The sequence below is a fragment of the Corvus moneduloides genome, chromosome 5 (assembly GCF_009650955.1).
Source record: "Corvus moneduloides isolate bCorMon1 chromosome 5, bCorMon1.pri, whole genome shotgun sequence".
Classification (NCBI taxonomy): domain Eukaryota; kingdom Metazoa; phylum Chordata; class Aves; order Passeriformes; family Corvidae; genus Corvus; species Corvus moneduloides.
In genome coordinates, this window is record NC_045480.1 from 69,592,913 (window position 1) to 69,607,730 (window position 14,818).

At 38.5% G+C, this 14,818-nt stretch overlaps 1 protein-coding gene across 2 annotated transcripts in view; it reads left to right on the plus strand.

The window, feature by feature from the left end:
* The window catches only part of TRPC3 (transient receptor potential cation channel subfamily C member 3), a 35,034-nt gene extending 20,644 nt beyond the window's left edge, over positions 1–14,390 (plus strand). Inside the window, exons 4-12 of one of the 2 annotated variants that reach the window (XM_032109402.1) lie at positions 2,289–2,453; positions 4,533–4,749; positions 5,853–6,086; positions 7,193–7,457; positions 7,961–8,156; positions 9,254–9,463; positions 10,886–10,969; positions 11,443–11,518; positions 13,822–14,390. In XM_032109402.1, the coding sequence (XP_031965293.1) occupies positions 2,289–2,453; positions 4,533–4,749; positions 5,853–6,086; positions 7,193–7,457; positions 7,961–8,156; positions 9,254–9,463; positions 10,886–10,969; positions 11,443–11,518; positions 13,822–13,964 (1,590 nt within the window). In that variant the 3' untranslated portion in view covers positions 13,965–14,390. The remainder of the gene's footprint in view (positions 1–2,288; positions 2,454–4,532; positions 4,750–5,852; positions 6,087–7,192; positions 7,458–7,960; positions 8,157–9,253; positions 9,464–10,885; positions 10,970–11,442; positions 11,519–13,821) is intronic. The other variant, XM_032109401.1, reaches the window with a different exon arrangement.
* The last annotated feature ends 428 nt before the right edge of the window (positions 14,391–14,818 follow it).

Below are 14,818 nucleotides of genomic sequence, written 5' to 3' on the forward strand. Positions count from 1 at the left end.
TTTTAGATTGCCAACAAAATTCCAGAGAAGAGCCAACATTGGGCCAACTAATGTGCAGTTCTTGCTGAGACAAAAATCAGGATGGAATTTCCAAGTGAAATCAATAAGAGCTGGAATAAAATCACAGGAGTTAATTTTCAAACCCTGAAGTTTTGAATAGATAGATAAGAAAGAAGATGCAAAATTCTCTTTGTATGTTGTGTGCTTGTGTATCAGAGTGTGCCAGGATCTGTTCTTGCTCCATCTAAACCCAGCCATTATGATGGAAGAAATAAATAACATAATCACTCTGAGTCATACAGAAAAATATTTACATACTGATGACTTGGTTCACGGTCATGAAACTGAAAACATTAGAAGTGTTACTGTCAATTATGCTTGGAAAAGCAGCTACATTAAAATTGGCATGTTTTTTCTTTTAGTGACCAGATACTGTTCTCATGCATTTTTGTTTGCTTGAGTTAGGACTGGAGCTGAAAGTATTAGATACGTGTGATAATAAATTCAACATATGTAATGAGAAGTAAGAAGCTGCATGGAAAACAGAATGAGAGGAGAATTGCAGGAAGAACAAGGTTGTAGGATGATGTGAGCAGTAGGTAAAATGTGATGTGAACTTACTGTCCTTAGAGGAGATGAAGCTGCAGGCAAATACAGGTAATGCAGACACACACCCAGCAGGGGTGGGCAATATGCTAAAGTTGCTGAAAATAAAACCAACACAATCATAAGTTGAAGTATTTCAGTAAAGACTGAGAGAGGAGGGATGAATTTCAGAGCTTTTATGGATGAGAAGTGACACAACTTGCTCCAAGGGCTTGGAAGTGGTGCACATTGTGCAGTTGCCAGCAGTTAAATAAGTTGCTGAGATCCTCTCAAGAGCCTTTAGACTCACTGCCAGAGAAGAACTTGCCCATAACCCTTGGCATCTTATTCACTAAATCTTCCTTTTTTTTTTTTTTTTTAAATTATAGCAGATCTCCTCTTAGTGTCAGATCAAAATGTTGATAGACATGGGGAATAAACCAGCACAGAGCTCTGGATGAGGTGCCACAGGGCCCGTGGGCTGATTCCCAGCCCTGGGTAAACTTCCTTAAAGCTCCTTTACTGTTTCTTCCCATTCCCTGTGGTAACAGAAGGAATGATGCGGGTGTTTCTTCTCTCCTCTTCCCTACAGTTTTAAGCCTGATTTTAAAAATGTCTTTGTAATTTGAAATAATTATTTACTTTCCTGCCTTTGTCCACAGTTAATCTGCTGTGGGATTTGTCCCTTTGATGTCCTGAGTTGACAATGAAATTTATCTTAGCAAAAGAAGAGGCTGGGGGCATATGTCAGAATGCACAAACACACAAACCCAATCTCCTCTTCTCAAATGGGCCAGGCTGGCAGTTTTTATGGTGCATAAGCTTCAAAGATGACAGCCTAATAAAAAGAGCAGAAGCAGTTTGAGTCAACATTAATTTCTTAAAAGACTTTTTTACAACCTCTTTATTTATTTCTCTTGGCCACTCCACTTTATGTACAAACTGCATTAATATGTGAACTAACTGCTTAATGCATCACACACCAAAATGCTTAGGGACTTTAATTTTACAGCAAAGTAGATTAAAGTATGAAGATTTTCTCCCTTTCTAAATTTCATGCAGCAGTTTCAGGCTGCTCTTCTTGAGAGGCTTAAGGTTCCCTGTTTTCATTGCCAATGATTTGATTTTATTTAAGAAGTCTGTCCTGCTGTACTACTCTATGCACTTTTTAATGAGATTTGGAATATTAATAGAGTTTTGCAAGAAAGCCCTGGCAAACAACAGTATATGTAGTACATAATGATCTCTGCAGAGTACAAGGGATAATAAAATAGGTATCCAAGGTTTACAGTATTTTTATTCTTTTCTCCAGAGCATAACCAACTGATATCAAATCTCCCTCTTAAACCAACCCAAATTATCAGTTATCAGATTTATTTTCAAATCCCTTTTTGTGAAACACCTAGCCTTCTTTATTCTGATTCACTAGTTATTGACAAGTGCATTACCAGATTTCTTCAAACTGCTGTGAAAACCAGGCTGTTCATCCTTGCACTTAACTGGTGTCCCACATGGTCTTGTGATGTGGCAGTTTCTTCTTTATTTATTAACCTTTGTTTTAAAGGAAATGAGAAAAAACCATGGTTCTTAAACATCTAGTGTTACTTTAGACCCTAAGGTGATCACAATTGTGTATGTAGCAGTTATACAACTTTTCTTATTAATGACAGCATGTCTTGGTTTTCTTTCTTTTTTCTTTGCAGTTTGTGGCCCATCCAAACTGTCAGCAACAGCTACTGACAATCTGGTATGAAAATCTCTCAGGATTACGGGAGCAGACCATTGCTATCAAGTGTCTGGTTGTGCTGGTTGTGGCATTGGGCCTTCCCTTTCTAGCCATTGGTTATTGGATTGCACCATGTAGCAGGGTACTGAATTTTATAAATTATGTGTCTTGTGCTGTTCTGGGAGCTGCTTTTCCTTTTCTGGTGGTCAACATGCAATTTCTGCTGCTTCCAAATTTTAACTAATTAATGATATTTTTAGCAATCTCTAATCTTGGGCCAAAAGATGCTATGGGGGTTTTTTTTATTTGCACTGTAAAGAGGGGACCACGATGATGAAGTATGAATATAAATTAGCATTAAGCTGAAGGAAAGAAAAATAACCTTCTCTGAGAGTTTTTTTTCTTTTTGAAACTTCCCTAGGTTGTGCTCACCTCACAGTCTCTGCTGTGCAATTTATTTGTATTAGTAACATGGATTTTTTGAAAGTCACCACTCAGATTCTTTATTGAGTCTCCTCTGGTGGCATCTTCAGGTCTCATGCTGTTCCCATATAAACCATTAGCAGAACATCTGTTGACTTTACTGATGCGGAACTTAATTTTAAGTAAAGTATTTGTTATCCCAGCCCTAGGAGGTCTGTTTGCCAGCTGAACCACAGAACAGAAATTAAATTAAATGCATCATTCCAACCATGTAGTGGGGTATATTTGTAAAAGAGCATAGCTGTAAACCCTTACCTTCTTAAAAATACGTGAAAGTGTAAGGGTGCTTTTACCTTTCCTGATGATCTCACAAGGAAAGGAACAGCAGTGTCTTTGAAATCCTGATAGTCTGTAGCAAGTGAATTGTTTGCAAATCAGGTGTATTGATAGATCTTTGGTAAATCAGATGAAGGAAGATTTCTTTGTTGCATTAGCATTTTAAAAAAATTTAAGTACATTTACTCTTGTGCTGAATGTGGTACTTCAATTTTATTTCCTTAACGAGTGTAAAGCAAGGAAATGTGAGGGGTTTTTATATTTCATTATTTTAGTTCATCTCAGAGAGGATAAGGTTTTTCGCATTTCCTACACATTTGAAGGGAACCTGGTCTTTCCTCTGGGTTAAATGTTTATTTACTTTAAAGATAAAGCTTTATGAAAATAGTGTAACTGTTACTCTCATCCTCTGAAATGTCACTTTCCATTAATATCTTTAGTAAATATATTCCTCATAGTTCCATATAATAGGAACATATTAATATATTTTTAACTGGTGTCTAATATGGAAAAGTGACATTTGTGTTTGAGCTCTAATTCCCAGTAGCAGAAACATCTGATGTTTTTCCTCAGTGCTCATATCAAATAAAAGTGCTATACATTCAGGTCAGTTGTTGGATACTGCAATTACAAAATGCTTTCTAAAGGTCAGGAGCAGGAAGGGAAGGCAAACCTGAGATTGTTTGCCCAGGTAGTAAATGCAGTTTAATGTGAGCTGGTCTGCTTAGTTCTTAGTAGCTGACCCAAATTTCAAGGAAAACAGTTCCTTGAAATAAGAAATCTCATATGGTCTTCTGGAAGCAGCTGGTCCTCTCTTCTGGTGCAGACAGACTGCCCCTGCTGCTGTTGTTTTGTTCTTTTACCAGGTGCAGATGTGAATTAAACCTGCTGGATTTATTTAAAAATGACTAGTATTTCTGATCTTATTTTTCCTAGTCCATTTTGTGGAACAGTCATTATTTTTAATAGACATAGGTACTTATTTGGCACTTAGAGCTCTGAACGTGTCCTGTGGATGGAATATAGTAGCCAGAGATAAGAAAACAATTTTTCCTAGAGCTGTAGTCACAGACAAGCTAATAGTACACTCCTGTTGGTAGGGAAAATGTTTTGCTAGTTGGAGATTTTAATAATTTGTCTTTCCCTGGGCTTGCTTTACAAACTCTTTCTGGTCACTGCCATAGTTCATTTGCAATTCCTTGGAGTGTTTCCCCTCAAACATTGCCATCTAGAGTTTATGGAATAACATGAGCACTCACTAACAGGACAGCATACTCCGTGAGGCTCCCTGTGGAGGCTTTTGTATGACATGGCAAAGCATCACAGTTGAGTGCTCTTGGAAGAATATCCTTTAGGAATAAGGTTTCTGGCTGTACTGAGCTTTGAGTGCCCATTTATGCTTCTGGAATGCCTGGTGTTTCTTTGAGAAAACTGAGTGACTGCTTTCATTCTGCCTTTGCAGCTTGGAAGAATTCTTCGAAGCCCATTTATGAAATTTGTGGCACATGCAGCTTCCTTCATTATTTTCCTAGGCCTGCTTGTGTTCAATGCTTCAGACAGATTTGAGGGCATAACGACACTGCCGAATGTCACTGTCACTGATTACCCCAAGCAGATCTTTAGGGTGAAGACCACCCAGTTCACCTGGACAGAAATGCTGATCATGGTGTGGGTTCTTGGTAGGTATATTGCCTCTTCATGTTACTGTCACCTTCTTTCCTGCAAATAGAAATTCTGAAAGGGGAGAGAGAAGCCCAGGTCTCAAGCCTTTGATCCAGCTGCTGTGTCCAGCAACTAATAAACCCTGATAAACCTAATAAACAGGGCATTAGAACAGATTTTTAATCATTTGTATCTCCTGGTTTAAGCACTGCTTTATCTTAAACTGTGTCAGGGTAGGAAGATGAGCTGCCCTCTGGGAGTCCCAGCTTATACTCATGGGGAGGAGCCTCTTTATTTGGCAGAAGGCAGGGACTGGGATCTTCCAATCCAGTGTGTAGCTACTCTGACTGTGGCTGGGATGGCAGCAGCAGCCCCTCTGAATTACACAGCCAGGGAAAAAAGGACAGAAAGTTGTGGGGTTGTGATGTTGTTATTTGTTGGGTTTTTATTTTCCCTAAGAAACTTCTTTGAATCAAGGAAAAAGTCTTGATTCACAACAACTGCATCTCAAGGTTATGGTGAGGCTGTGATCTGGATTGAATCCACATAAATTAATTTCTGAGGAGAAGTTTGAGTAAGAAAACCGAATTACACCTAGCCAAATTCCACTTTGCATGCTGAAAAGCATCTTATTCTGCAAAGTGGAAAAACAGTAGTATAATTGTACCATTTATATTTGGTCATCTGTGTTGTTGGGTAGTTGTGTTCCTGTGGAAAAATTAAACCCTCTGATTCAGAAGTGGTTTAGGAATGTAAATGGTAAGAAAGTAAGAGGACATTTTTTCCCCACACTTTATTTTTCCTCCTTTGGAATTACAGAAGTCTTGTTGTTAGGCCACAATACTTTCACTGTGAAGTCAAGGCTCTACGCCACCCTCTCTCGTGATGTCTGAACTAAATTTACATTAATTAATCTCAATTAATACCTTGCTATTCCATCAACCCTGTTGAAACCAAGAGAGTATAACCTTAGTCAAGGGGACGATGATGCTGTGATACTGCAAATAAGTGAATCTCTGCTCCACTGGTATCAACCACTTCCATGAAACGGGAGAATGCAGGGAATTTAAATGAAAACTGTTTGGCAAACATTGCTGTGCTTTTTCATTTCTTGTTGCAGGTATGATGTGGTCAGAATGCAAAGAGCTGTGGCTGGAAGGACCCAGGGAATACATCTTGCAGTTGTGGAATGTTCTGGATTTTGGGATGCTGTCCATTTTCATTGCCGCTTTCACAGCCAGGCTCCTGGCATTCCTTCAGGCCACAAAAGCACAACAGTATGTGGACAACTACATTGAGGAGAATGACCTCTCTGAGGTCACACTTCCTCCAGAAATTGAATATTTTACTTATGGTGAGCTTAGTTTATCTACAAAACAGTTGGAACATAGGAAAGCTTGAAGGATGCATTTAGAAGCCTCTCTTTACCCTAGAGTTAAATTTGACCCCCTTGATTTTAAACATTTGGAAGTTATATTTTATTCTTGGCTAATTGCATAACAGATAAAATGTTGATGTGATTTTTTTTGTTGTTGTTGTTCAGTTGTTTGATAGTTATTCATATTCCTCAACATCTACCAGCATTTCCTCCTGAGGGAAGGATGGTGGCCCTGTGAAGGTCTGCTTAAGTAGAATAAAAGTACTAAATACTAATTGCAGTGCAGAGGTTGTCAATAAAGGTGTGTGTCTGTATTTGCAACACAAGAAAATGCTGCTGACAGTGTATTTTAGGATGTGTTTTATGGGCTTCAATATCTTTTAACAGCAGACTTGGTTTTGTTACTTACCTTAATTGCAATATAACCAATCTGAACTTGTGCATGTGTAAATACACATTTAGAAACACATGGGATTGTGATATGAAACACACTTTAATTCAGTGTTGCTCTGCTAAGATGGTGCATGAATTCACATAGTAATTTATGTATTTCTGTATAACTCAATTGCTTCTGTGCACATTGTGTGTAAAACCCACAATCCTATTTCTTTCAAGGTAATTGGCAAAAATCTTTATCATCACTATGGGAACTAGGTTATATCCTGCAAAAAGCCAAAGCTTGGTGTAACTAATAAATGAAATTGTTCATCAGGCAACACTTCACTTCCCATCAATAAAACACCAAATAGGAATAAATTTTCCAGCTTTAGCATGGTGCTTGTTAAGATAGCTAATACAGGCATGTTAAGAAAAGCAATAAGGAATTACTCTCTAGTTCAGGTTAAAATGCAAACTGCAGAAGAAAATGTCATGTTTCTTCAAGTCACTTTTCTTCTAACAGAAGGTAATGCAACTCATATTCATCATTTGTGACTCAAATTAAATAGGAATAGAGCAGCAACTATTAGACTCTTCAAATATTTGTCTCAACTAAATTCAGACATGTTAGTGGAAAAATCCTATCAAGGTTTATTCTTCAACGTTGTGATAAATGAGTAACCCCTGTATTTCGTATCTTCCAGCTAGAGATAAATGGCTCCCATCTGATCCCCAGATAATATCTGAAGGCCTTTATGCAATTGCTGTTGTTCTCAGCTTTTCTCGGATCGCATATATCCTGCCTGCAAATGAGAGTTTTGGGCCCTTGCAGATCTCACTTGGAAGGACTGTTAAGGACATCTTCAAGTTTATGGTCCTTTTTATTATGGTATTTCTTGCATTTATGATTGGAATGTTCATACTGTACTCCTACTACCTTGGAGCTAAACTAAACCCAGCCTTTACAACGTAAGTATGAAGTTTCAGTGTAAGTAAAAAGCCAATATGAAACTTTCAGGTTTTTCACTAAGGTACCAAAGTCTGTGAGATGCTGTGTACTCTCTCTTGGCATTAAAATAAAACTGAAGACCTTAGAAAGCAGAACACAAAGGACCAATTGTTCCCTGTTTGTATAATGGAAGCTTTCATTTCAGCCTAACATAACTTCACCTGTATATATTTCAATCACGCAGACTTGTGGGCAACCAACTGTAAGAGAATATTACTTGATATAAAACACCTTTCTAGTTCCTGTTGTTCTGTTAGCTCTGATGGATAGGTAGAGCACAGGGGAGAAATGGGAACTGCTGTGAAAAAAGCTTCCTTGCATGTTTGCTGTTTTGATCAGTGCTCTACAAACCTGATTCACAGGAAAATTAATTGAGATTGTTTATCAGTCATTGTAAACACAACTTATATATTTATTTGTGTAGTTAGTAACAATGCCTTCCTCTTTTTTTTTTTCCCTGTAGAGTGGAAGAAAGTTTCAAGACCTTATTTTGGTCAATATTTGGCTTGTCTGAAGTAACCTCTGTTGTCCTCAAATACGATCATAAGTTCATCGAGAACATTGGTTATGTTCTTTATGGCATATACAACGTAACAATGGTGGTGGTTCTGCTCAACATGCTGATTGCCATGATCAACAGTTCATATCAAGAAATTGAGGTGGGCTCCGTTCTCAAGTTGTTCTCTTCTGTTACGCTGAAAAAAGGGTAGAGTTAATATGAATTATTTCAGTGATATGCAGAAGTACAAAGAAGAGATTACCACAGTAAAGGATATCACAAAATGTATAAAATAGGGCTGACTTTATCTAACAACTCAGCCAAACTTGCAGAACCTCACGGGTTCTAAAGTAGTTTATCTTGTGCCATGTACACATTATATTTGGTATCCAACTTCAATTAAAAAAAAAAAAAATCAGAAAATGTGGAGTAATGAAGATACCTGCGTTTCAAAAAGAAATCTCCGGTTGCTGAAATGAAAGTAAAAGTGTATTTATAGTGCCAGCTTTCCAGACCATGGGTTCAAAGAGTACTGCATTCATACAGATGCAGGCACATACCCACACAAACAGGAAGAAGGATTATCTAAGACATAGTGCACAAATGGATATGTCATTCCCAGTCTTTTCCATGAGTTCTGGGGAATGTTAGGGAATTCAGCAGGAGAAAGCTAGTTATAATCCAGCCTTGGAATACTTCAGCAAGAATGTATTAGGACAAAATAAGTTTGTCAGTATTTAACACAATTTCTTCATGACCACAAAGTTTGTATTTTCTATAGTCCATTATAAATCAGAGTTACTTGTCCTGGTTATGTAAAAAGCTGTGAGCACTACCATTTTAAGCCATTTTTTGCCTTGAGTCTAGTACTTCAATACTTGTGCAAGTACCAAACTCATGTGACCACTTTAATAAGAAAAACAAGACTTGAAAAACCCCTGAAAGCTCCACTTTAAATAGCAAGGAGTTTATATGTTGGCTTTCTTTCACTCAGTGCAAAAATTATGCTTGTTTAAATGCTTCATGTGCTTGAACTAAGTATTCTCAATGAAATGTTGCCATAAAGAGACAACTGAAATTTGGTTGAAATAGACTAAGTAAAATGGCTGCATTTTTGCAGAGCTGCTGGAAGTCTTACTAGCAAGAAAATAATATTTTATGTAAAACCAGAAAGATATTTAAAAGAAGTTTCATTTGAAAGAAGCTTTGCATTTCATAGAAACCAAGAACATAATCTGTTTTTATTTCCTAACGCAGGATGACAGTGATGTAGAGTGGAAGTTTGCTCGTTCTAAACTTTGGCTGTCTTATTTTGATGATGGAAAAACATTACCTCCACCCTTCAGTCTTGTACCAAGCCCCAAATCTTTTTTCTATTTCATCATGAGGATCATTAACTTTTCGAAGTGCAGGAGGAGACGGCTACAGAAGGACATTGAAATGGGAATGGGCAACTCCAAATCTAGGGTAGGTTCTGAGATCTTTTCATTGCAGTGACGAATTGTGTGTCCATTCCAGCAGTCGTGTTTCTTTTTAGTTTTAGCCTATAATCCAAGCTTCTGATGATAGTACAGTAATTAATCATTTACATTAATAGATCTCTATTTCAGACTGCCTAAACATACTGCATAAAACAAAAAATCACTATAAATTTTATTAGAGCACAAAATCCAATGCCTGGGAAAACATAATTAAAACAAAAAATTGATGAGTATTCAAAGATGCAAACACTTCCCACAAGGAGTTACTTGAATATTGAATCAAGATGCTTTAAGCCTTCATCAGAAAAAGTTTTAGCTCAGGGTAAAAAAAAGGGGGAGGGTTAAGGAGGGAAAACTTCCTCCTTTTCCTGTTCTAGTGAAAGGAAAAGTGTGGTCTGTGTGATAATTCACTTCCTGCTGTCAAAGCTTGTTCCAAGCTGAAGCCAACTGGAAGAAGGCCAGACTAGCAATCTTCAGCATTTCCATGACATTCTAAATTTGGGTATCTAAATGTTCTTTACAAATATGAATGGAATGCAGTGTCTCAATGCCCTTGTGAGAATTAGGTAACAATTCCCCTCGTTTTACTGGTGGCAAACTGGGGCATAGACAGATTAAAGAGGATACATGTGGCTTTTTTTGTAAATTAGGCTCAAGGCCCTTTGTATTGCCAAGACTGAAAGTAGTACTTTGAAAATAATTTGTGTTTGTTTTGCTATAAATGAACAGAAAGTGATTTGGTGACTTCTAATTGGCCACACAAAATTAATGACAGGTTCACATTAGTGGGCTGAATCTATAGATACACTTTTTTTACTTCACCCCCACCAGTGTATCTGAGAGAAGAGGGAGGTCCCTGATCTGGAAGTAACAAACCTTCTGCATTGGTCACAATGCCAAGGTGGCTTTTCTTTTTCTCTTCTGTTTCTAGCCCACTTCTACAAAACCCTTAAATTATCTGGTATCAGATGGCTTTGTGATCAGTTGAACAATGACCATTTTAAAAATTGTACTGCTATTCCTGAAAATGGTTCTTTGGCAAACTCCTTTCAACTAAGCAGAGCTGATTTGAGCATGTATTTGTAGTAAAAAGTGTGCTCAAGGGTGCAGATCCACAACAGCTCTTTGTTAAAGCCAGGTTAGAGGGTCTCTTTTTGCTCTGGCCACTCATCCCTGCCTCCAAGTTATCACTATTTCCTTAGAACAGGATGGCTAAAATTATCAGCATTTAAAAAAACCAAAACAAAACCAACATATAATTCAAGGCAATCTCAGTTTTTAAAAAATAATATTCTGATATAGTAAAAGATGGAAACATCCTCAATATGTCTAAAGAAAAAGAATAATGGAGCTGAATTCTAACGGTGAATTCCATAATTTATTTTAATTTTGTCTTGTTTCTTCCTAGTTAAACCTTTTCACTCAGTCGAACTCCAGAGTTTTTGAATCCCACAGTTTTAACAGCATTCTCAATCAGCCAACACGCTATCAGGTAACTACATACAGGGATCACTGTCCTGAGTAATAGAACTGTGACAAGGTTCTAGCAGAATTTTGTGTTTCAAGTCCATTTTGCCTTCACCAGATGAAGAAAACCTGCTGTAGAAATCAAACTCTAGGATGCTCCTTGAAAGACAGTTACTGTGCTCAAGCCCCATTATTTGAAGCATTTCAAAACTAGTTCATACAGTACTTAAAATTGGTCTTTGATGTCCCAGTTGGGAAAGCATGAGGAGCAAACATCTGAAATTGGTTTCTGGGGAGAGGACGTGAAAGCTAACTAGGTTGGCTGCTTCCCTTCCTTTCTCAGCATGCCCCCAGAAAAGCCCACGTGAGGCAACTGCTTCATCTGGGGCTGTTCATTCTTTCTCTTAGGCAGATGTGACAGAGAGAGCTAAGAAAGAAAAATGAACAGTGTTTAATTATATAATCGCATCTGATTATATAACTGTTTTAATCTGACAGCAAATAATGAAGAGGCTGATAAAACGTTATGTTCTGAAAGCACAAGTGGACAAAGAAAATGATGAAGTCAATGAAGGTAAGAAGAAAGACTGTCTGCAATATTCAGAGACAATTTTTTTCATTAGGAAAAAATTCATTGTATTAGGAACCAGTATTACAGTGATGCACAGGGGTTTTGAGTGAAAAGAGGGATTATTTCTATTGCACATGCACTGAGGCTCAGATAGTAATGGAAGTATGCCCATGTCATCAAAAAAATGGAAAAGTAGGACTAACGAAGTAGAACTGAGAAATATTATCGGCCCCATTTTACAGATAGAAAATGAGAGCACAGACATAATGCACAGAGGAAATCTGTGAAGGAGCCACTAACTGTATTCACACTTCCAGAGTCCTAATCAAAGCTGCAGGATCTTTCTCTCTGTTTCATTCATCTGAACACACAATTACACACAATTTACCACTTCACACCATGAACTACTTATCTTGCCTTCCTTCATAAAGCTATGAGGAATAATCACCTGTGAAGCTGCCCATCATAAAACAAAGCTCCACAGTCAGCTGCATGGTGATAAAAAATGGCAAATGTAACCACTATTTTAGTGGGAGACCTTTTAAGAAACAATGGATCTGAGCTCCCTGGCACCCGTGAGAGAGAGGTGCATGCTCCAGGAGCAAACCCTAACTCACCACTGGGATGAGATTAAGGCAAATGTTGTCCTCCTTCCTCCAGCCTTCCAGGAATGAAACACAGGCCTGCAGTCCAGCAGGGAAACTGTTGTGCTCTGGGCAGATCCCCAGACAAGAACTCTAGATAGAATGTTATCAAGCAATAGAGTGATGCAGTGATGGACAGCCTGAGGTCAGATGTTTTATTGTCATGGCAGCATCAGGCAGCTGTGTGCATGTGTGATGTGAGGGGCCTAAAAGGGCTGCTCAGCTCTCAGCTAAGGCAATAAAGCTTCTGTTTTTCTCCTTAGTTGCTCTCTGCTTACCTATAACTCTCTGCAGCAAGAAGCAGGGAGCAAAAAAGATTAAATTAAATCCCCTTCTGTGCCTTCAAAAGGCAGCATTGTGCACTGACTGTTATCCTGACACTTCCCCATCCTGTGTGTCTGTACAGAGCTGTGATTGTCAGTGACAAAAGCAGAAAGGCTCCTAAAAGTGAATCCTCTCAGTGTTCTGCTCTCCTGAATTCCCACTGCTTCCTCCTGCTCCTGCTCTGTGATGTAGGAAATCATCTACCTAGTGACTGATGAAAAGACTGTTCTGTCACCAGCAGTGCCAGCCCTTTCCAGGTCCCTGATGCCGCTTTGGTGTTGGCAGAGATGTGTTCAAATTAGCAAGACAGTGCAGAAGAATCAGGGTTTGCTGACATCATGGTTCCGGCTTTGGCACCAGATTCTGTAGAGGACAGTCCACTTTGAGCAGGGCAGGTAACCCTTGATTTTTATTCTTCAGCTGCACAGCCAAACCAGTGCTCTGTGCCCTGAGCATCTCATTGGTACCCGAAGTACAGACCCAGCCTCTGAAGACACAATTTTTGAAGTCTGCTATACCCTAAATAGAAAACATTGGCATTCCTATGTACTCCAACTGCTTTTACAAAAGTCTAGGGATTTTTCCCTGTCCTGCATCACTAGAGAACTTAGGTGCTTCTTCATACTCTTGTATTTCATACATGACAAATAATTTCCAGATACTGTGTAAGAATTCACATCCCTCACACTTGCTGGAAGAAATGTACTTGAACATTTTAAAAAGCTTTTGCTCTTGAACTGAAGATCCTACAATGGAAAACATGGTGCTGCTTATTACAAGCCTGGACTTGACAGCTGTCTTTGTTTAAATGTGTTTTTTGTATTTGTGTCAAATTGTAACATAATGTTAAATTGGTTGACTTTTTCTAATTCCAAGGATGTTGGTAAGGAAGAGGAGAGAGACTCAGAAGCTGTGAGTTTTACTGCCAGCTCTGCCACACTTTTCCTTTGTGATTTTGGCACATCTCTTCAGAAAAAAATCTCTTTTCCTTTTCTCTCTAAAAAGGAGATACTAATATTTACCAGCTGTTCAGCAATGTTGGTGTGATTAATTCATTAACCTTTGTACAGCCCTTTGTGAACCTTTGATGTTCTGTATACATGTGGAGCACAATGTGAGACCTCAATGGACTGTTAAAATTCCTTTGGTACTATTTAGGGATGGAGACATGTCTCTTTGAGAATGAAGAAGAGGTAAATCCTCCTGACCCATCCTGTACCTGCTCTCATGAACATTTTGGGATGATAACCTGAAATAGGCACTGATGTGACTTAACAGAAGAGTATTGACTGAATGTTAAACTTTGCTAACAAGTGTTTCTTTCCATTATTAATACAGGTGAATTAAAGGAAATCAAACAGGACATCTCCAGTCTTCGCTACGAACTGTTGGAGGATAAGTCCCAAGCAACAGAAGAGTTGGCAATTTTAATACATAAACTCAGTGAGAAACTAAATCCTAATATGCTGAGGTGTGAATGATTCAACAAAGGAACCGTGGCTTCAACTACAGCACAACTATTTATTGGCAATAATATTTCAGTATCTTATACTTGAAAATAATGTATTGTAGATTTTTAGCACTAAATAACTTTATGTACAGCTTCTCTGGAATTTAGTCTTAGGAACTTTTATTAACTCACCACAAAAAGATTGCTCTCTTCATTTCAATTGTCTAAAAGCAAGAACGATCATAACTTTTTTTTTTTTGCATTTATGCATTAAAAAGGTATAATGGTATTGATTGCTGATATTTTAACAGGTTTATGACTACATATGGAGAATTCTTTGCACTAAATTTGCAAGACAAAAAATTAACAGATACAGCGTAATACTCTGTTCCTTGCAGTGTCCAGGTACAAAATAGGATTTTTCATACTACAATAAACCAACTAGAGATGAGTGGAGGATTACGTGAAATCTTTGTTCTTTATTAGTGGTGCTAGTAACGCGTGTAAGCCCAGAACTCATGGTTATGACCACAAGGAGTTGCTGAGAACCAGGTAAGTGCGAATCTAATGGCAGCAGCACTGTTTAACTTGTCTGTGTATACACGTACCCGCACCGACCCTTCCTTAATTCAGGGTATTTACTCTGGGAAAAGTAAGGATTTTTTTTTTTTTTTTAACTCAGACTCCGTGCAGGGCTGCTATTTTTGGCTTCGTTGTTAAATAAAGCATTCCTACTGTATGGATGCGTCCCGGTGGTTCGGCACCGAGCCCGGGATATCCCTCAGGAACGTTCCCGGCCGAGCCGCCGCTGCCGCTCCGGGGCGCTCCCGGCTCTGCCCGCCCCTCGCCCCGCCCCCGGCGCATTCTGGCCAATCGCGGCGCCCG